General features: G+C 47.9%; 1 protein-coding gene and 1 long non-coding RNA gene across 2 annotated transcripts in view; both read left to right on the top strand.

Moving 5' to 3' along the window:
- Nucleotides 1-5,338: 5,338 nt before the first annotated feature.
- DLX5 (distal-less homeobox 5) lies at nucleotides 5,339-9,970 on the top strand. The gene is made up of 3 exons (XM_012647622.1): nucleotides 5,339-6,166; nucleotides 8,004-8,188; nucleotides 9,286-9,970. The coding sequence occupies exons 1-3, from the start codon at nucleotides 5,812-5,814 to the stop codon at nucleotides 9,613-9,615; spliced, it is 870 nt and encodes a 289-aa protein (XP_012503076.1). The 5' UTR covers nucleotides 5,339-5,811; the 3' UTR covers nucleotides 9,616-9,970.
- A 6,536-nt stretch (nucleotides 9,971-16,506) lies between these two features.
- The window catches only part of LOC105813071, a 44,290-nt gene continuing 40,699 nt past the window's right edge, over nucleotides 16,507-20,097 (top strand). Inside the window, exons 1-2 of the long non-coding RNA XR_001137642.1 lie at nucleotides 16,507-16,642; nucleotides 18,191-18,313. This is a non-coding gene — a long non-coding RNA (uncharacterized LOC105813071). The remainder of the gene's footprint in view (nucleotides 16,643-18,190; nucleotides 18,314-20,097) is intronic.

Below are 20,097 nucleotides of genomic sequence, written 5' to 3'. Positions count from 1 at the left end.
AGCACAGAGGGATTCAAGTCCAGGTGGGCACTGTGCCTTTGACTGATTGTGCTGTGTAACACAGCAGGGAAACCTCTTATCTCAGGCTGGCGTTGCCTGTTTAAGAATTTTTTTTCTTTATAAAAGGTATAAGGTAGTAAATACAGCTGTAGAAAAGGTTTTGTATTTTCTTGCCATTTGTTTTAATCTATTAAAATGATATAATTAAGGCAGAGTGCAAAAATGCCTATAAAATTGTGCTATCTGCCTTTGTGCATATATGTTGTAGGCCAAGTTTTACCCAGTTCACAATGTTTGAATAACCTGAATGGATTTCACTTTAGAATTGGTTTTCTACATCTTTGCACGCGGTGTTGTCAGATCATAAAATACAGTGGCTTAGGATCAATGAACTTTAAAATTCTAAATTGATCTTGGAATTAGGATGTTATTTAAGATGTCTTAAGCTTCACTTGTGATATTTCCTTGCCAGAGCTGGATCATTGCTCTGAATTCCTGTCTGCCAATTACTTTTCTTTTAACTCCACAAGGGGTATTTTTTTAATTGGAATATTTATATATCTTTAAGAAGAATAAAGGTTTTGTAAATAGGATCACAGCCAAACCTTCCTTTCAAGAAGATGAAATCTGAGTTTAGGATGGAGAATATGCCTCAATTTCAATTTGCAAAGACATATAATAATATAATCCCATTTACTTCCTACTTAGATGAACTTGAAGTGTTTTCAGCTGTGGTATATTAAATTCGCCTCATAGAGAATAGATTTGAGTGGATACTTAAGGCCTTTTCCTAGCTAGTTATGTTTAAGTTAAATGAATAAACATATTTTAATGTCTTAATTACAAAAACAAAACGTGTAGAAATCTATGATCTGCCCTATCATTTGGAAATAAACTGAAAAATCCTATTAGGTTGGAATTAAGTGGAAAATAGTTTTCCCCTCTGGGGATTTTTAATTTATTCAGAATATTTATATAATTGCCTACTAGTGAATCCTTTGAGATTACTTTGTTGGAGAAGCTCCTTAACTCCAAACACATTTTTCTGGAGGGCAAGGGGATATTATAATTAATTTCAGCATGGAAGGAAGTCTTCTTATTATTATTTATTCTTTCCATCACCTCCTCACGCCCGTTTCTCATCTTCTTCTTCCCTGGATGAGCTCATTTTCAATTCACATGGACTTTGAAGCATTTTGGATTAGGCCTAGTTAGTTCAGCCTCATAAGGGGATGGGAAGAACTTTGAACGTAGATGGGAAATTAAACAGTTTAGCTATCTGAGAAGATGAACCACCTCTGAATGTCAATTCCAAGTCAGGGTGCCGGGCTCTCTGTTGGGAGACAAAGGCCATTCAGCTACACTGCCAAAAACCAATGACTGACAACTTGTTATAGTTGTGAAAGCCTTCACTACTTTTGCAATCATCTTTCCTGTTTTTTTTTTTATCTCACCTGAATTCATGGAAATATGTCTTTTCTATACAAACATCATATTGAATATTTCAGGGCTGTTACCTTAAGTTATTAAATGGCTTTAGTGCCCTAGCTCAAAGATAACTGCAGCTCCATTGTAAATAAAATGATTACCTTCACAAAATGTATGATTTAACCAGCTTTGTTTGGGATAAAAAGTGCTTTATGGACCATGATCAATAAAGACATAATAATAGTGAACTGTCCTAAGAGCATTTTTCACTGGACAGATTTTTAAAAAGTAATGGATAAAGCATTGCAAATAAAAAGAAAAATAAACCTCAGTCCAAGAACAGGACTTTTGTAAGACTGGTATTCTACTGACAGAAATTCTAAAGTCAAAAAGCATTGTTTATATCAGGTGTTCATTGAGTACAAGCATCATATTATGGGGTCTTTTATTTACCAGAATTATGTGCATCCAATTGGTGTGTACAATGTATGTTTTAAATAAATGAAATTTTTCATACTGAAAAGATCTTAAGTTCATAAATTAAATATTTTCAAGTACATTGAATTGTCTGAACTTCAAGCCCAAAGGAAATGGATTCTACTTATGGCATGCCTAGGAGTAAATAGATTTCCAGATAGGCTAAAAGGGGAAAACTGGGTTAATGCTGCTATCAAAATTATCTGTCTTCCCTTCCATCACAGTCTCCCAACACACACAGTGGCACTATCTTTCCAGTTTATAGCAGGTAATGACCAGAAGTCTCCAGAGCACCTCATCTAGCCAGAGGAGGGCCTGCTTCCTCAGAACTGTCTAGGGAAGAAGGGGTTACTATCGATGTCTTCTGGTAGCCCCAGGTGGGGAGACTGAACAGAGCGTTACACCCAAGAATCCAGAGGGGATGGGGGAGGTGGCCCCAGGCTGAGACCCAGAAAACGGAGAGCTGATGGAAAGGGAGAGGAATAGTATGAATGTGCAAGGAGCAAAGGAAAGGAAGGAAAGGGCATGAGAGTGGAAAGATCTATTGGAAGTAGAGAGAATGAAAGCCACCTGGTAGTGGACTGGAACAGGGAGGACCAGCCGGCATTGTCCGCCGGTGACTGAGCTTGGGAAGTTTGCCGTTTGCGCGCTGTTCCTTGAGGACACTGGGTGGCGCTCGGGGTAAAGACTTGCACTTCTGCTTAGGGTTTCCCCCAACCCACACTCCCTCCTCAACCCCTTTGCAGATTTCGGCTACTATAAGATGAAATTACTCACATTCTTCCTGCGTGTCTCAGTGGGGAGGGCACTGCTAAAAGAGTTTGATGCCGTAGGGCCACTTCACGTCTGGGTCTGTCGGTGGGTTTTGAGAGGCAACAGCAACCCGCCCGCTGGCCTTAGGAGAAAGCTCGAGGCCTTGGTGTCAGAACTACCTCACAGCACCAGCAAAAGTTGTAGCCCCGGAGCACCGATGCCCGGCGCGTGTGCGCCCTGAGCATGGGTCGGAAGCCGCAGCCAGGCCCGCAGCGGAGCCGGCAGTGCACAGATTCACAATGACTACATTGTGAAATGAAATGAAACTGTACTGTGCACAGACCCCGGCTGCTTTTAACTCAGCGCTCCCGCTCCCTCTCCGCTGCCTTTAAGGAAAGGGTGTGGGAGGGGAGTGGGGTCAACCCAGAAAAGCTGAACAAAGTCAAGAAAGTTTGAGGCTCTGGACCTCCGGAGACACACCAAGATTTGGCCTCACCCAGAAGCAGATTTTGCACTAGTGGCTCAAGTCTGTGTGAGGGCCAATGTCATAACGCTTTAGAAATTGAAACAAAGAAGTTACATTCTTCAGTCCCGCCCCACTTCTTTCTGTCTTTTATAAAATGTGGGAGACTATGTCTTTTTTGACCTCGGGGCGTATGTGTGGGGTGGAGGAATGAAATTTAGCAAGGTCTAGAGCTAACTTAACATTTTAACATTATGTTCAACCGGATCCCGAACTTCTAAATATTACCCAAATTCAGAAGCTTCCAGTCCCATCCTGGTTGGAATCTACCTTCTCAGCAAGGAGTAAAGGGTATCGCTAGCCCTGTTTAGCATAACCGCATTGACTTTATTTCCCTCCATGTTGAAACTCTTAAATCTGTATTAAACCAAAAGGGTCGGGCATGGGGGACCAGAGGAAGGGCGGCCTGGCTCCCTGACCCCTTGCCATTGCTGGGAGGCGCTTTGCACTGTCCCTGGCTTTGATTTGAGGAAACAATTCGTGTAATTAAATGGCAGGACAGATGTCATGTGACTCGATGGGTGCCGAGAACTTCTCCTGAGCAGAAACCCGGACCACAACCCCATGGGGTCAGCAGTGTTTCCCTGCCGCTTCGCAGCTCCTCACAGCCTAAATCTAGACGGTGAACAGCCGCGCGGAAATGGACGGCGCGCGGGTCAGGGCCGGCGGGCAGCTGCGGCTGTTTACCCCGGAGTCTACCTCAGCGGAGAAGTTCAGGACAGCGCAGGCCGCAGGCACGCGACTCGGGCCAGGGAGAGAAGGATGGTCTGGGACGCCAGCTTCGCTGTGCGCGCCCAGCGCTGAAGTCTCCCCCAAAGGAAGGGCGACAATAGCTGTGGTTTTATGGCGCCCAGACGGCAGAGGCAGAGAGTTGGTGCACGTGCGGCTATGTCGCTTGGAGTTCCGGAGCGGGCTGGCATTACGTTCCAGACACCCCAGATCTCCCTGCCAGCCTGTTTGGGCCAAGGAGCTTCACAGCCAATATAAGGCTAAACTAACACTAGAGACAACTAACGCAGACGCTTTCTTCTTCTGTCGGGGGAAGAAAGGGAGGGAGGCCAGATAGTCCCACCGTGGATATTCGATGGAGCTCCCAGGTTCTCAGTCTTGGACTCCCCCCCCCCCAGGAGAAGATGCTGGAAATCCCCAAATCAGGATCCAGCTCCCAGATTCACCTATTTGAGGAAAGAGGAAATGGGGAGCGGGAGAGACTCATGTTAAATTTCTAAGCTCCTAGCTGGATCACCAGTAGCACATCATGAAAAAGCAAACTTTAGACTGCGTATACCGAGAGTATGATTCTTGACTCCTATCTCCCTCTTCATGTGAGCTAAGATGTTTACAGGCAGGAAATAAAGAGGAGAGGATACAGGAACCCGGGCCTGGGGAATGGAGGGGCTGGGCCTTGGGTGCCACATCCATGCAGTCAGGAGGGGGAAATCAATGGGCATCTTCCGCCTTCCCAGAAAGGCTTTGATCCTCGTCTCCTTTTTCATCTAGGTGTTCCCATTTGTCCCTGGAGGCATGACAGATCATAGGAGGATCAGTTCACTTTTGCAGGAGTTTTTGGCCACTGAACACACTTAAAGACCCTATTCCAATGGCTCCAAACAGATGAGCATATTAAACAAGTAGGAGTGCTGGCTCTTCAGGGAAGCCAGCAATGATGATTTAGGTGTAATTCAGTTATTTGTGCTTAAGACAGTGATTTTTTAAAGTCGTCGTAAGGACTTTAGGAGCAGGAATTCTCTCTACCATTAACAGCTGAATGGGCAGTGTGCATTCTTGGGCATCCCTAGCCAACCCGTGTCTGAGAGATATCTTCTGCAAAGGAAGTTGTCTTTTTTTCCAAATCACAAATTTTCAACACATGTAAATTATAAGTGCTTCCCAACACTCCACTAAAAAAATACTGTTCTCTGTTCCTTCTTGCCTTCACCCTACATCCCTCCCGAGTCCCCATGTCATTATCAGTGTTCAATTCTACAGGCGCCCTTGGTGCAGCCCATGGGGGCGGAGAGATGGGGAGCAAGGAAAAACAGTCACCGACCTCATCCCCAAACATGCATTTTTGAAGCTGCTGATTAGAACACATTGTCTCCAGACATCACAGAGCTGGGTGCTTGGGCTTCCGCGTCCTCTTTGGCATTCACTAAAAACAGATTGACTGAGACCCTCCTCCCCCTACAAGCAAAAACACACGTACACACGCGCGCACACACACACATACATACACACTCCCCCCCACTCCATTCCCCCTCCCCCCCTTTTTAAGCAATGCTTTGTTGTGCTAAAACTAGTTGGACGAGTTAGGGTGTTGCTGCTGCTCCCGAGGCCCTGGCCAATGGAACCCGATCCACCCCGCTGTGCGTAAGCGCGCAATTAAGGATTTAACCAAGGCTGTGCTGCGCCTCAGCCAGCAGTCAGCCGGCCCGAGACAGAGACTCCACGACTCCCAGCCTCCTCCTCGCCGCGGCCACCGCCTCCTTCTCTCCTCCTCCTCCTCTTCCTCCTCCTCCCTCGCTCCCACAGCCATGTCTGCTTAGACCAGAGCAGCCCCACAGCCAACTCAGGCAGCTGCCGCCGCCACAGCAGCAAGCACAACCCGCTGCCGCCGCCGCCAGTGAGCGATGACAGGAGTGTTTGACAGAAGGGTCCCCAGCATCCGATCCGGCGACTTCCAAGCTCCGTTCCAGACGTCCGCAGCCATGCACCATCCGTCTCAGGAATCTCCAACTTTGCCTGAGTCGTCAGCCACCGATTCCGACTACTACAGTCCCACGGGGGGTGCCCCGCACGGCTACTGCTCTCCTACCTCGGCTTCCTATGGCAAAGCGCTCAACCCCTACCAGTATCAGTACCACGGCGTGAACGGCTCCGCCGGGAGCTACCCAGCCAAAGCTTACGCCGACTACAGCTACGCCAGCTCCTACCACCAGTACGGCGGCGCCTACAACCGCGTCCCGAGCGCCACCAGCCAGCCAGGTACTCGGGCGAGGGGCGGGAGGCATATGCAAGGGGGACCAGGACTCCAGGGTGCGAGGTGGAGTGGTAGATTGGGACCACGCCGTCCACTGCAGTGGGGGCGCACCTGGCAGAAGGGAGTAGGGGCCCGGATCCTGCAACCAAGAGAGGTTCTCGGGCCAGAATTTTAGAGATTCTTAGGGGAAGAACCCTGCGGGGGTTCGAACTAGCGTCTCTTTCCTCAGGCACTTTCTAGAGCCCCTCAGTCGCTGGATTCCCAGCTTTCCTGGCCTGGAAGCCAGCTAGGCTGCAAAGAGGGTAGGTGTGGAGAGAAGAATGAATCAAGCGGCCCCAGTGGCGTTTGCGTAATAAAGGAGGTTAGCTGTTGGACATTTTGGTAAGCGTGCTGGGTTGGTGCGAGTGGGAGTGGAAGCCTGCCTCAAAGACTCAGTCGAGATTAGTCTGGGAGCCGCCACGACCTAGCCTGGTGCCGGTGCCAGAGGCGCGCCAGGTAGGGATGGGGGCTTGGGGAGCTGTAGCCCGCCAGAGAAGAGCGCTCCGAGAGCTTTGCGGTTTATCCAAGGCATTTCCAAAAACAAAAAGCCATTTAAAGTTGGAGGAGGGTTGTTGAGGGGTCACGTTGTGGGAGGGATTTTTTTCTCCTCTCTCCATAGGTGCCTAAAATTTATCTTTCTCCTTCTCCCCACCTCCTCCTTTTTAGTTATCTTGAAACTTAGAGAGCTTAAGAGGGTTAGTGAGCTTTGGCGGTATAAGAGAGGCATGAGGTCTCCATGGAGAGGTTTTACTGGTTAGGTCTGATCTCTTCCCACCAGCACATTAATAATCCTGCTAATATTAGCATCCCCTCCTCTGGCAGACCACAGCACTCATCCTCCACCCTTCCTCTCCGAGGAGCTTCACACACACACACACACAATATGTGGCACTTTGGGGGGAAGGGGACTTGTGGCCCCAGGGCACGTTTGTAAAACAAGCGTTTAGAAAGTCTCCACCCCATCCACCCACCCCGTACTCAAGACAGTGAGAAATTCGTCCTGATTTGCCGCCCCTTTCCTACGAAAACACCCCACCACCACCGATTCCTTTTCAATGTGTGACTCTTGCTGAACTTTAAAAGAGAGCCCAGGGGTTAGATGTATTCGTTTCTTTCACTGTCTGTGCATTTCGTGCATAAGTGAAAGATTTTTTTTTTTTTTTTTGGCCAAGAACATATTAAGTCTATTTGCAAAAGAAACCAGACACATCTGTGCCCTCGCAGATCTGCAGTGAGATTATGGGGGCTGCATAATCGGCTCTCTGTCTGCGGTGGCCCCGACCGCTTGCTGCTGAAGTGAAGGAGCATAGTTTGCTTGTGGGTCTTTGAACTTTGGAGACCTCGGTTAGCGTCTTCCCTGCCCATGCGTCTGGTCTCTGCGGGCGCCCGAACAGACGCCGACAGAAGCGGGGTCACGGCCTGCCCACCACCCCGGAATCCCTGGAAGGGGGTGGTTGTTCTCGTCCCAGAAACTCGGGGGAGTGCAGGGTGGGCATAAAAACAAGTCTAGGGTAAGTAGGAACCACTGCAAGGGCTGAATCCCGGAAGCCGAAAAGGAAACTGTGCTGTACAGAGCGCTTTGCACAAACGTACCTGAATGAACAGAGTAGGAATTCAGAGACCAGCCCGCTTTTCCATGATTTGGGGGAGGGGAATATTTCTCTGGGTCTTGAAAAGCAAAGGTGATAATATGGAGGAGTGAAGACAGCATGATAAAAAACTCAAGGACTATATTTGAAGTCGTTCTGCAAAAGGGCCATTGTCTGGGGACAAGCTCTAACCGAGTCTGTTTTGATTATTTAGAGAAAGAAGTGGCCGAGCCCGAGGTGAGGATGGTGAATGGCAAACCAAAGAAAGTTCGTAAACCCAGGACTATTTATTCCAGCTTTCAGCTGGCCGCATTACAGAGAAGGTTTCAGAAGACTCAGTACCTCGCCCTGCCTGAACGCGCCGAGCTGGCCGCCTCGCTGGGACTGACACAAACACAGGTAAATCCGGCCGCGGCCGTGCACGGGACCCGCCTAGGCTGCAAGCCTGGCTGGGCCGCGCAGTGTGGTCCCGACACGTTGGAGCCGATTCGTTAATACCCAGGAGAAACTAACAGACAGAAAGACACCAGCCCCTGCGCCTTCCATGAGTCAGGCGTTGTGTGGCCGTCATGGGACGGCGGAGATGGGATTGATCGTTGGTCTGGAGATGTCCCCGCATCGGCCTCCGGGGGCGGGATGCCAATATCTTAGGTTGGAAACAAGGACGGGGTGGGGGGCATTTCTATGATGGTTTCGCCCCCAAGCTTATCTGGTTCTCTTCACAATGCGGAGCCTCCCTGGGGTGAACTGGGCCTGGTGGCCTCGCGGTGGTCTCAGGCCAGCAAAGGCTGAGAACGTCGCCTCAGGCGGGAGAAACTGAAGGGTCCAGCTCTGGGCCTGCGGGAGTTTCAGGCCTCAGCAGCCTGAGGGTCGCGAGGTGGGGGGCGCTGTTGTACGGGCAATCCTCCCGGATTGTCCGGTTCCCTTTACTCCTCTAACCCAGCTGGGGCCTATGGTAGCATAAAGAATGTCGAGTAGCCGTCCGCAGCTGCAGGCGGATTCTGGCCTGACAGTGCTGAGGAAGAAGTGAGCCGAGTCGGGCGGGAGGTTGAGGATCGCTCCCTCCACACGTGCGAGGGTAGCGAGCCCCCCCCCCCCGCCCCTTCCCCTCCAGGCTCCGGCCATTGTTTTGGAAACCATCGTCGCGCCGCGTTCCGAGCCCGGCGCAAGCCTACACGTGCGCGCACGCCGCCGGGGACACTCGGGCGCACACCCGCCGCGCTCGCGCCCCCTCCCCCAGCCCGAACAAAAGACAAAAGCCTCGGGGTCGTGCCCTTGCAGTGGCCGGTGCGCGCTGAGACTGGCAGGGCGCCCGCTGAGGCCAGTGCTCCACCGTTTGCCTCAGGCCCAGCTTCTTGGCCGTAGGCCCCAAGCGGCGGGGAGACTCCAGGGCCAGGCCGCCTGGGGGCCCGAAGATGCCTCCAGGAGCCGCCCTGGGGAAGGCGCGGGCGACTTCTGAGTGCCCCGGTAACGTGTGCCTTTGTTCCCCCACCCAGGTGAAAATCTGGTTTCAGAACAAAAGATCCAAGATCAAGAAGATCATGAAAAACGGGGAGATGCCCCCGGAGCACAGTCCCAGCTCCAGCGACCCAATGGCGTGTAACTCGCCGCAGTCTCCCGCGGTGTGGGAGCCCCAGGGCTCGTCCCGCTCGCTCAGCCACCACCCTCATGCCCACCCTCCGGCCTCCAACCAGTCCCCCGCTTCCAGCTACCTGGAGAACTCCGCTTCCTGGTATCCAAGCGCAGCCAGCTCAATCAATTCCCACCTGCCACCGCCCGGCTCCTTACAGCACCCGCTGGCGCTGGCCTCCGGGACACTTTATTAGATGGGCAGCTCTCTCTTGCTCTCTTCTTTGGGACTACTGTGTTTTGCTGTTTTAGAATATCATAAAGAAAGGAATTCATATGGGGAAGTTTGGAAAACGGAAACAGAAAAGATTCATGTGTAAAGCTTTTTTTGCATGTAAGTTATTGCATTTCAAAGGACCCTCTCCTCCCCTCCCCCTTTTTTACAGACGAACTTTTTTTGCGCAACTGTGGACACTATCAATGGTGCCTTGAAATCTATGACCTCAACTTTTCAAAAGACTTTTTTCAATGTTATTTTAACCATGTAAATAAGTGTAGATAGAGGAATTAAACTGTATATTCTGGATAAATAAAATTATTTCGACCATGAAAGCACAATGTTTCTGAAAAGTAATAGTTTCCCCCCCTGAAAACTGGCTAGTGAAGTTCTATGAAGGCAATTAAATGAAGAAGCTCTTCAGAGGTCTAACGAGGCAAAAGAAAACAGAAGTCGGGAGCTACATGCATGCAGACTGTATATGTGTCTATGTTGGATGCTGTACTTTATGTCTATATACGTATGTGGCATGCTTATAGTACTGCCATATCATATGTATATTTAGGTGGTTTTTGGCCTAGCCACAAAAAAAACCTTTAGATAAGTTTAAGTTTAAACTCAAATTGTTTCAGGTAGAAAGTAATACTGGAATCAAAAGACATACCTCCCACCATGTATGTGAATGAGAAGGCAACAGAAATCCCTCGGTAACTTCTCTAAATTCTTAGCTAAAAGCAATTATGGAGAACTGCCCCCCCCACCTCACTCTCTATGTAGTGCTAGAGCAATTAGACAAATTACCCTTCAAAGGGAGCTTCCAGAGATGAGAAAACGAAAAGAAACAAAAGGAAAAAAATCTCTCCCTCCTCACTCCTATTACATTTTTTTAAAAAATCTGAAATGTTTGGGGCATGGCAAATAGCAGAGCCTTGAACTCCTTGAGAGTATGATTATACATTCGTCTGAGCTCTTTTAGAGAGATGAAAACATCCTAGAGATTGAGAACAATGATGGATCTAAATCAGTAGGCCAAGCAGGACATGTTGGGGGGGGGGTGGCACGGAATTCTTTCTCCCTTCAAGAGAGGGAATTGCCAAGAGAGGGAACTTCAGGGTGGGGGAAAGGAAGGAATGAAAGCATTGTGTTGCTGTGTTGATTTCATTTTGCATAAGATAATATTCTTAATTTAAATGTTTTTCTTTTATCCTCTTTACTACTGTATAGTTTTTTCAGGAAGGCGCTTCCTCTGCTTTGTTTTTACAGAAACAGTGGCAAAGCAAGTTCCAAATGATACAAAAATCGAATCTGTTTTTTGGGGGAAGAATTCCTCCTTCTTGAAACCTTCTTTGGGGCAGAGAAGGACTTGCAGTCACAGTGCCCTCTGTCCCTTCCTTCTCCTTGCACTCCTGAATGTGATTATCAATGGTGTGACCAGAGCTACAGCCTGGTTTAAAGCTGTGCCCCTAGGCCTGAATTGTAGGCGTCTTTTCTGGTTGTCTGTCCTTTGGTCCACCTGACTCTATTTTCTTAGGATACCAAGGGAAATCTTGTGTTGGAAATTACGAGATGTGTGTGAAATATTTTACAGCCAGGAAGTCAGCAGCAGTAAATGTGGCAAAAAAGCCTTCTTGAGGGGGGGCGATTAGAGCATAAAAAATTATATCCTGTCATCTGAGGATTTCTGAGAAGGCTCTTCCAGGGTTGGGAGACTAAACCTGAAAAGGAACGCTGTGCGCCCTGAGGGGAATTTACCTGTGTGTGTGTGTGTGTCTCCCTCTCTCTCTCTCTTTCTCCCTCTCTGCCCTCCCTTCTTCTCTTGCCTTCCCTCCCTGAGGCCCCTCCTCTTCTCTCTGCACCTATCTTATATCGCCTCGATTTTTTCCTTCTCTTCCTCCCTCCTTCCTTTCTTTCCAGGAGGGATACCAGGCACGCCAGTTTGGAACGCCTTGGGCCTTAGAGGATTCAATGGTTTGAACGATCTTTAGACCTACCCTGCCTGGCCCCAGGGCAGAACACTTCGGTGATCTGGGCTGTGGACGCCTCCTGCTCCCCCACCGCGCAGTTTTCCCCTCTGCCCATTCCGCTCCAGCTGTCCTTTCTCCGAAGAAGCGCTGGCTAGGGACTGGGGCGGAGGGGGGCCAAATGGTGCCCCAATTTGTTCTCTGCGTTAGCAGAGAATAGGGGGATTGTGAAAGAAATGGAGGTATCTACTTCCTGCTTTACTCTCTTTCTAGAAGGGATTTCGAGAGTTTCCATTATATAGAAAGACGGCATTTTATTTCTAGCAACACCGGCTGGGAGAAACCCGCGTCCGCGGTTTGCAAACGCCTGGCTTTCCCTGCGCCGCCGCGTCTCCTTGCCCAGGGGTGCGTGTTTGGGAAGAGGGGGTGCAACCACTGTACGCCTCTAACATTTCCCACCGACTGGCCGCCTGAGAGTGGCAAGAATGAGCTTGGAACATGTTTTTTCCATTTCTGCACATGAAGAGAGCAGATATTTTTTCAGCTGCCCCCGTCATCTCCCCACCCCCATTGCGGGTGGGAAAAAAAGGGGGATCCCTTCATAACCCCCAATCAGCAGGCGCGGCCGAGCTGAGCGAAGAGCGGATTCTGACTCTTCCAGAGAAAGACGAGGGAAGCTCTTTTTTAATGACCACTCCCCCACCCCTAGCTTTGACGCTGCCTGTTGTTAAGGACACTAAAACCTCATTGCGAGGTGGCCAGGCCCGATGCCGCGCGGACACACACTTGGTTTCGAGATTCCTTTCCTTGTGCTAACCTCACTTCTTCCACTCGCAATGGTCTCTTCTCTCGCGCGGTTTTTTTTTTTTTTTTAACTTGATCTGGGAGCCATGGACAAAAATATTCTGGTAAACCAGTCTGCAGCGGGCTTTCCCTGGCACCATGGGGATTCTCCCCGGGGAATTTAACTCCCTGCTGTCCCGCGCCCAAGGATGTAAAAATAACAGATCCTCAGCAAAGTCTAAAAATATCTATGTAATGTTTCTCTCCCTCACCCTCCCTTCTACCTTTCCTCTTCTTCTCCATTGTTGATTCCTACATCTAAACGTCTACTCCCGGACCGGCCGACCCCACTCTCCGGGACTTCGCACTGGCCGTCCCTTCTGCCTGCCCCTTCCGGTGCCTAGCTTTCAGTCTAGTGCTCCCAAGATGAATCAAGCCCATCTCAAGATATTTTTCCCCCCGTGGGTCTCTTCACACACACACAAATCCCGAAATACTCCAACCCCTCACGCCCATCTTCAGAGCTCCTCACAAAGTCCAGGAGGCCTGGGGCATGCGGGCAGGGCCAGCGCCATTCTCAGTGCCCTGCCCACCTCCTAGGCCCTCCTGTAAGAGATCAGTTAAATTGGCCTTTGTTTGAGGCTCTGGTTGGGCTAGGCGGATTTCTGCCCCTTGCTTCCCCCACCCCCTTTTTCCTGGCGGCCACCTCCATGTGGGACAAGGGGCGGCCTGGGGATCCGAGCGAAGCCGCATTCCTGTGGGTGCCAGGCGGCTCCAGGGCTGAGCCACAGGGCCTGAGACACACACACAGAGGAACCCGCAGACCTCGCTGCCCTTGATCTCGCTCTCTCGCTTGCTCTCTCTCCCTCCCGTCGGGGCACCCACCCGGGAGCCTGTCCACCCACACTCGGATCCACCCAGAACTCGGCCCCGGGTAGCAGCGCGATGACCCACACAAAGACACACGCGCACACAGCCCCTCCCGGTGACACAGGCCAGGCCAGGATCTCCCCGCCCATGCCAGTCTTCTCTCTCCCGCCCCTTATCCCACAATCCCAGACGCGCCGGCTGGCCTCCTCTGGCTCCTTTGATCCCACCGGACGCCCCACGGCTCGCGGCGTCCTGGCCGCGCCGTCCTGGGAGTCACCCACAGCGCGCCAAAGCCAGACCGCTCTCACCTCCTCCCAGCTCGCCCTATAGCTCACTCGGGCCTTGACACCGCTCAGTCTCCTTAGCCCCAGCCTGAAGCATACGGGATGCCTGCTGGAACACTGCCCTCTCCTCCCCACCGCCCCTCCTCAGCGCGCTTCCTTGTATTCGGGGAGAGGGACCTTTAGGGCTACCCACCCACCCCATCCCCTCCCCATCCCTGCAACCCCTTGGATCGCGCGCCTCCCACTGGCCACTGGGATCTTGCCAACCGTGAGTTCTCCAGCCCTCCCCGGAGGCACACCCTGAGGGCAGACGCCCTTGGGCACCTCTGGGAAGCGCGCCACGCCGGCGGATCCGCCTGCGGTCACCCCTCTCCTCCACCCTTTAGCACCCCCACGCACAGTAGCTGGGTGGAGGCTCCAGCGGCTTCGGAGCTTGGGGAGGGGGCGCTGCGGCTTGCTCTTGCCGATTCGCGTTTCCAGGTTGCCCGCGGTATTTGCACATAGTACTTAGTTTTTTCAACCCTGGCCCAGTCACAGCGAACTCTGGGCCTCAAAAATAGCCCAGATAGCGGTGGCACATGTGGGATTTGTTAAATATTTTTTATGCAGCCCAGTCTCTTTCCCCCACCCTCAGCGTTTTCTTTTGCATCTGACAGGCTTTAGATTCCTCAGTGGTGCAGGGCAAAAAGTACACATTGTATCTACTGCCAGTGTGTGTGTGTGTGTGTGTGTGTGTGTGTGTGTGTGTGTGTGTGTGTTGGGTGGCGAGAGGAGGGGAAGAGGGGGAGAGCCTTCCCTTTCAATCATCCAGAGCTGCCGGCAGTAATGTAATAACCTGTTTTATAGGTCGAGCTCTAACCGTGAAGATAGGAACTGGGGGAATTTACATGAATGTCTCTTTAAAGGAGATGAGAGTCCTGTTTTGCAGCAATTAAATGTTTCTGCTCTTTTGTTCGCTTGAACTTATTTACTTCTGATTTATGGGGATCTGAAGGAGTCACTTTGCCAAAAGCGTATGTATTATTGAGTCTGTTCCACATCCTAAACCAAGATTTATATAAAACCGTGAAATACCACACATTACGACCTTTCACCACAGGAAGGAAAAAAATGGCTTCATAACACCATTCTACACACACACACACACACACACACACACAAACACACACACACACCCCTCCCTCCTTCCCAGTTTCAGTAAGGTTTCTCTGTGGAATCTTCACCATAGGTAATCCAGTGTTTTGTTTTGTTTTGTTTTTTAAAGAAGTGGGTGGGGGTGAAGGGTGGTAAATACTTCCCAAGCTACGATTTATATTAAAGCTTTTGTTGTTGTTGTTTTCCTGGCTAGGCTAGAAGACAGAAATCTGCCACTGGGAGCTTATTGTCATCCAAGGACTATTTCTGCCACTTGCCATTTGCAAGGTGGGGGAAGAGGGGCGGAGGAAGAAGCTGGATATGGACTCAACTTTCATCTATAAACAGGGGTCACTAAACAGGGGACATTTCATTATTGCCCTTAAATTCCCAGGAGCTAGGAAGCCAGCTTGCCACCCTGCGGGGTGGCCCTGGCTGGGCAGCTCCTGGGTCTGTGAAATGGTGGGAGGAGGGGAGAATCAACACACACTGGCCTGGAGGCTGGAAAAGATGCCCAGGAAATTCTCCGTGCTCATGGCGGGAAAATTGAGCTCCTGGGGATATAAGAGCTTTAGGTATCCTTGACTGGGAGGTCTCCACCATGAACCAGAACTGGACTCCAAAAGCCTCCACCAGGGCAGGGTTCATCCTCCTGGAAGCGACAGCTTGAACCCCCAGAGCGATTTGACTCTGGGACCAGCACAGTTCCCCAGTCTCTCTCCAGCCTCTCTTGCCCTAACTCTCACAGCCCCCCCCCCTCTTTGGTCCTCCCATATTTTAAGGAGACCGACCTTGCTCCTTCTGGCATATCAGTGATGTGTAGCAAAAGCAGCAGCTGGACTGGTTTATATGGGGAGGGGGTGTTAATTAAGAAAAGATAATGATGGGATTAAAACCAAAAGCTAGCCAAGCCGACTGGTGAAGACATCTTCCCAGCCAGCTATGTTTAATTAGCAGCAATTAATACATTCTCTGCTAATATCCTGTAGGATTCTTAATGATTTAGTTTACCATGAAAGAGAATGGAGATAGAGCACAGGAACACTTACAAGTACCCAGGGCATTTTGCTCTGATAAAGAGAGAAGTTGCAAATTCGTTTAAGAAAACGTTCATAAACCAGTGACTGGCATACTCTGAGGTCACTTTTGTGGAAACACTGGTGAAACTGACAAATATTTTTTTGCTTTGGGGGAGGAGCACTCTTTTTTTGAAGCAGAGAAATGCTTTGGGAAAAAAGAAAAAAAGATAGAAGGTTGAAAAAAAAAAGAAAAAGAAAAATTATTTCAGACTCCAGGCAGCAGCAGACGCAGCGGCCCTTGCAAACACATCAGCCCTGCACTATTGAAGATTTGGACACGTAATGCTTCAGACCACTGATTTGCTATTTTCTTAATTCCCGCTCTTCTTTTTCCATATGAATCAAACAATCTTTTGTCCTTCAGGGTTTGATTTGATCGCTACTGTTCACATTTCACTTTTGTATTTTCCTTTTCCTATACCATTACTCATTGAGTGCCCTGTGAAATTACAATCGTACATTTTCAACTCAGCAACCCATTTGCAGTGCAAAAATAGGGTCTAAATAATGGCTGAATTAGCCCTACTGGACAGTTTCAGATGTAACACTCTGTAATAATTATATTGCAGGCTGGATTAGGATGCTATTATCATAATCTGGACGTTTACAATTATCTGTAATTTGCAAAGATGCGCCAGGTCTTGATTACAGCAGTTTTTTTTTTTTTTTTTGTATCACGCTAACCATCACTAAACAGTGACAGTAATAACAGCTAATTTTGCTGGCAATATAAGAGGTGCTGGGGTGTGCAAACAATTTCACACCTGGATGTGCTCACTCAACCAAGAATATAGAGAAAGAGCTTCTGCCCTGAGACTCAGAAAAATATTCTCCTCTGCTTCGGTTCAGTATAGATTTCTAGACCCTGATCATTGCTTAAGAGATATGCACTGGGGGTAAGTTTTTATTTCTTGCATACTTCAAGGCACAGCTCATATTTCTTTTCTTACACTTTCCAAGCTATATGTGTTGCTGTTGTAATTTATCATGGACTACAACTTTTCTTTATAGATTTTTCAATTCTGACCTTTATCCCCCTTTAACAGTAAAAACGTGGTTGTTCTGGCGAGTAAAAGATTCGGGTGAGAATGGGATACTTAAGACTCGATTTGTCTTTCTTGCTTTCTATGTTGTTGATGTATTTGGTGCAACTTGTGACTGGAAACTGCAAAAAGGACCAGGTTTCTATAAGATATAGAGGGAGCCAGCTTGGGATAACCCAAGCTAAAATCTATAAAATTGTTACTCACTGCTCATCTAGGTGAATCCATTGAGGTCTTTACATGTGAACATGACTTTAGGTTTTGAGGCATCAAGAGATGGAAGAGAGCTGGAGACCGGGCTCCTTTAGAATCACAGGTATTCGGACATTTGCAAAGGCAGGTGTAGTCTGAATCTGTCGCCTGTGCAGCCCTTTCTAACTGGCCTCTGAAACCCTTCAAGGCTGCTTTTCAGGGCCTCAAGCTGGTGTGTGGGGCGGTGTGGGTAGGGGTAGGGTGCACGGATCTTGGAGCTATTGCCTGAGGAGCCCAAGCGCTGTGACCTTGGGGTTGGAAGGGCATGACTGGCTGAGGCACAGAACCGAGCCGCGGAGCTAAAAAAACAGTCTGATTTAGGAATGCACCAAGACTACAGCAAGAAGCGGTGCTGTTCTATCTATAGATGATGCTGTTTCCTGACATTGTAGACGTTGTAAGCCACTGGAGATGTTAAGTGCAAGAGCCTGAGAAATCTTAGGCTTCCCCACCCCAGTGCAAAAAGGCCTTTCTCCCATGGCAGAAGCCTTTTGACTAAGTTGTGTCTAAAGATAATAAAATGCTTATTGGTGCTAAAGAGAAATCTTCCCCTTCACCGCCGCCCCCAATCCCCCCCTATTGTTCTCTCTCTCTCTTCTAAATGGGAAATATGGTCAGAACTAGGCTCTAGAACTCGAACTCTACAACCTCTGGAGAAGTTTGAACGTGGGGAAGCGTAGTAGACACCACTACTAGGCGATGCCTTTTGCCCACGCCCCTCCTACCAATCCCTCCTCGGGAATAGGCTTACTATGGGGTCAATACATTCTAACCAGTGACAATATTAACCCTTGAGGTTCAGAGGATCCAGAGGAAGCCCAGTTCCAAGTACAGTTTGGAGGGACTCCCTGGCAGAATTTTTTGTTTAATTAATCTCATGTTAAGAGATAAAAAGATCGATACAGATGCATCATGACAACACCTCCATTATGTTAACATGCATTTGCTGGGTTTCAAAATTCCATGCACTCACAGTGGTTTGGCATGTATGTGGTGAATTTTTTTTAAAGAAAAATTAGTGTTGGTTTCAATGTATGGTAGCTTTCTAACGTAATTTGAATAATTCAGCAAAGCCCCACTACCAGCTGTACTTCTGCAGCCTCTTCCATTCTTTTCAGCATTATAATTTTGGTTAATTTTCAATTTTAGGTCCTACGTCTCTGCAATTTGTGTATGAATAACAGAATAATTTCCCTCTTTTGTTTCGCCTTTCCTGTTCCTGAATCTAAATAAAGATGGCTTTTTAGTATTAAAAGTGGAAGAAAATTACAGGTAATTATCTTTGACGGTAAAAACGCTGTAATCAGCGGGCTACATGAAAAATTACTCTAATTATGGCTGCATTTAAGAGAATGGAAAAAAACCTTCTTGTGGATAAAAACCTTAAATTGTCCCCAATGTCTGCTTCAAATTGGATGGCACTGCAGCTGGAGGCTTTGTTCAGAATTGATCCTGGGGAGCTACGAACCCAAAGTTTCACAGTAGGAAGGGGGAAAAAAGAAAAGAAAACATTTTTCCTAATGTAACAATGCGAATGCTAGAAAATGACAAGACTGATCAGTTTTAAACCATTCTGAAGACTGACTGAGAGTGGAAGTTGCTCAACAAAAAAAGGAGCGAGTATATTGGTAAGTAGTCTTTGCTTTGTGTCTAATTATAGTGACTGTCCTTTTGCACGACTGTATGTCGCTGTCATTATATGGAGCACTCTGAGTATCTCTATTGACTTCTGATAAATGGCTCAGTGGTTTCAAGGTTCATAATTTGAAGGATGCCCAGGTCTGTAGCCATTAATTCTCGCAGTATGGGGCTTCCTGCTTGTATGACGAAAGGACTTTTCATTTTCATTATTTCTGTGCTTTCCCCAAGATCGGAAGGATGTATTTCATCCAGGATAGTGCTTTTCCTACCTAGCTAGCTGGCAATGGGTTTTAAACATTAAGTAGGCATAATTGTGCACTTTACTTTCTGGTTTTTTTTTCTTTTATTCTTTCCTCTTTTTGTTAAAAAAAAAAAAAAAACTGCTTCCAAACAAAGACAAATTATTTCAGCTGGGAAAAGGGAAAGGAGAATACTCAGTTTCAGCACTAGAAACTACTGGATGTCTAGAGATTAACCCGAGGATAGGTCATTCTAATGTTTAAAAAAATACATAAATGTGTAGAGATTACAATAAAAACTGAATACGTAAAGAAAGCTGAGGAAATATCCGTGGTTAATGTTAAAGTACTTAAGACAAAGGCTAGTGGTGCAAACTGACATGTTTGCAGGCACTTGGTATTTATATATAGGACTTCCCATATTAGGAAATAGGAATTCTTTTAAGAGTGATAGAAAATATAATGGGAGGGAGGGGAAGGGAGGCAGAGGGAGGGAGGGAGGAGAGAGATAGAGACACACAGAAATATACAGGACACTCTCAGCGTTTTGTGGCTTTTACTCCATATATGAAAGAAGACAAAAACATACAAAGTATATGTACAACTAAAATTCAACAATATATACAGAAATGTTTCTTGATATAAATGTCCCTATTAGCTTAGTGAATGCCACCAATTCACCTAGTAAAGGTGTCAAAGCAATAGAATGGTGATTTTGGTTGTTTCCTCTGTCTTTCCTGATTCCAGTTCAGGGTTTGGGGATGGGGTGGAGAAAGAGCATTTTTTTTGTTTGCTTTGTTTTGTTTGTTTTTTAAATCAATCATCATTCTTGGTCATTGCATTTTGATAAAACATGCAGTGTTCCCTTTGAGGCAATGTTCTAATCTTACAGCCGTTTTTTCCTTTTTTCTTTAGAGAAAGGCTGTTATGTGAGGGTTTTTCTTTTTTTCTTTTCGTTTTTTCCTTTCTTTTTTTTTTTTATCAGTCTGGGATTGGTAAATAAAAATTCAGGAGTCCAAAATGCTTCTCTTTCATCGTGTAATGTCTTAAGCTTATTAAATAAGTAAAAACGCTGCCATGTTTGTGCAGATTCTTCTGGTGGGGGGAAAATGTCTGTAAAAAAAAGTCATTTTGATGGATACTCCCAAAGAGAAGAGGAGGCTCAGAGCCTGGATC

Source organism: Propithecus coquereli, unplaced genomic scaffold, assembly GCF_000956105.1.
Source record: "Propithecus coquereli isolate 6110/MARCELLA unplaced genomic scaffold, Pcoq_1.0 Scaffold108, whole genome shotgun sequence".
Lineage (NCBI taxonomy): Eukaryota > Metazoa > Chordata > Mammalia > Primates > Indriidae > Propithecus > Propithecus coquereli.
This window is presented reverse-complemented; position numbering and strand designations above follow the sequence as displayed.

Excerpts from the sequence above, each read along its gene's own strand:
- DLX5 (XM_012647622.1), top strand. The coding sequence starts at position 5,812 with ATGACAGGAGTGTTTGACAGAAGGGTCCCCAGCATCCGATCCGGCGAC. Across the intron at positions 6,167-8,003 it reads GAGCGCCACCAGCCAGCCAG|AGAAAGAAGTGGCCGAGCCC; the intron begins GTACTCGGGCGA and ends TTGATTATTTAG. Across the intron at positions 8,189-9,285 it reads TGGGACTGACACAAACACAG|GTGAAAATCTGGTTTCAGAA; the intron begins GTAAATCCGGCC and ends TCCCCCACCCAG.